General features: G+C 67.5%; 1 protein-coding gene across 1 annotated transcript in view; it reads right to left on the bottom strand.

The window, feature by feature from the left end:
* The window catches only part of ADAMTS7 (ADAM metallopeptidase with thrombospondin type 1 motif, 7), a 77502-nt gene that overhangs the window by 65698 nt on the left and 11308 nt on the right, over window positions 1–496 (bottom strand). Inside the window, exon 4 of the mRNA XM_010843403.1 lies at window positions 432–495. Within this exon, the coding sequence (XP_010841705.1) occupies window positions 432–495 (64 nt within the window). The remainder of the gene's footprint in view (window positions 1–431; window position 496) is intronic.

Below are 496 nucleotides of genomic sequence, written 5' to 3'. Positions count from 1 at the left end.
GCGACTCCGCCCGCAGCGCCCTGGCCAGCCTGCTTTCCAGACGAGGCACACTGGGGAGGGCGAGAAACTGAATCCATCGTGAGCAAGCCGCGCTCCGTCCAGTCGCTCAGACGAAGAGATTCCCCGGGAGAGACAGACGCGCTCCGCTGCACCCGAGGTGGGGAAACGGGAGCTCGAAGAGCGTGTAAGAGGCTTATTCTGGCTATGGGCAGGGTGCATAGTGGAGTCGAGGGCTGGGGAAGGCTCCCTGAAGGCGCGGTTTCGCTGCCCTAAGCCCACCCCTGTCCCTAACACCAGGAGAGTGGGGGGCAACCCCTCCCGGCAGAGCCTGGCAGGAGCGGAATCTTTAGAGGTGAGAAGGGGCTGAACCTAGGCTGGAGAAGCGGGGAGGGGTGGCAGGGCCGGCCGGCCGGGGCGGGGCAGCCACCCACCTGGTGCAGATCCGTGGGCGCCCGGCGCCAGGACCGAGAGGAACAGGAGCAGGGGGCGCAGCAGC

The sequence above is a fragment of the Bison bison genome, unplaced genomic scaffold (assembly GCF_000754665.1).
Source record: "Bison bison bison isolate TAMUID 2011002044 unplaced genomic scaffold, Bison_UMD1.0 scf7180017864181, whole genome shotgun sequence".
In the NCBI taxonomy this organism is placed as follows: Eukaryota; Metazoa; Chordata; class Mammalia; order Artiodactyla; family Bovidae; genus Bison; species Bison bison.
Note: the sequence above shows the minus strand (reverse complement) of the source record. Positions and strands in the feature narration are given on the sequence as shown.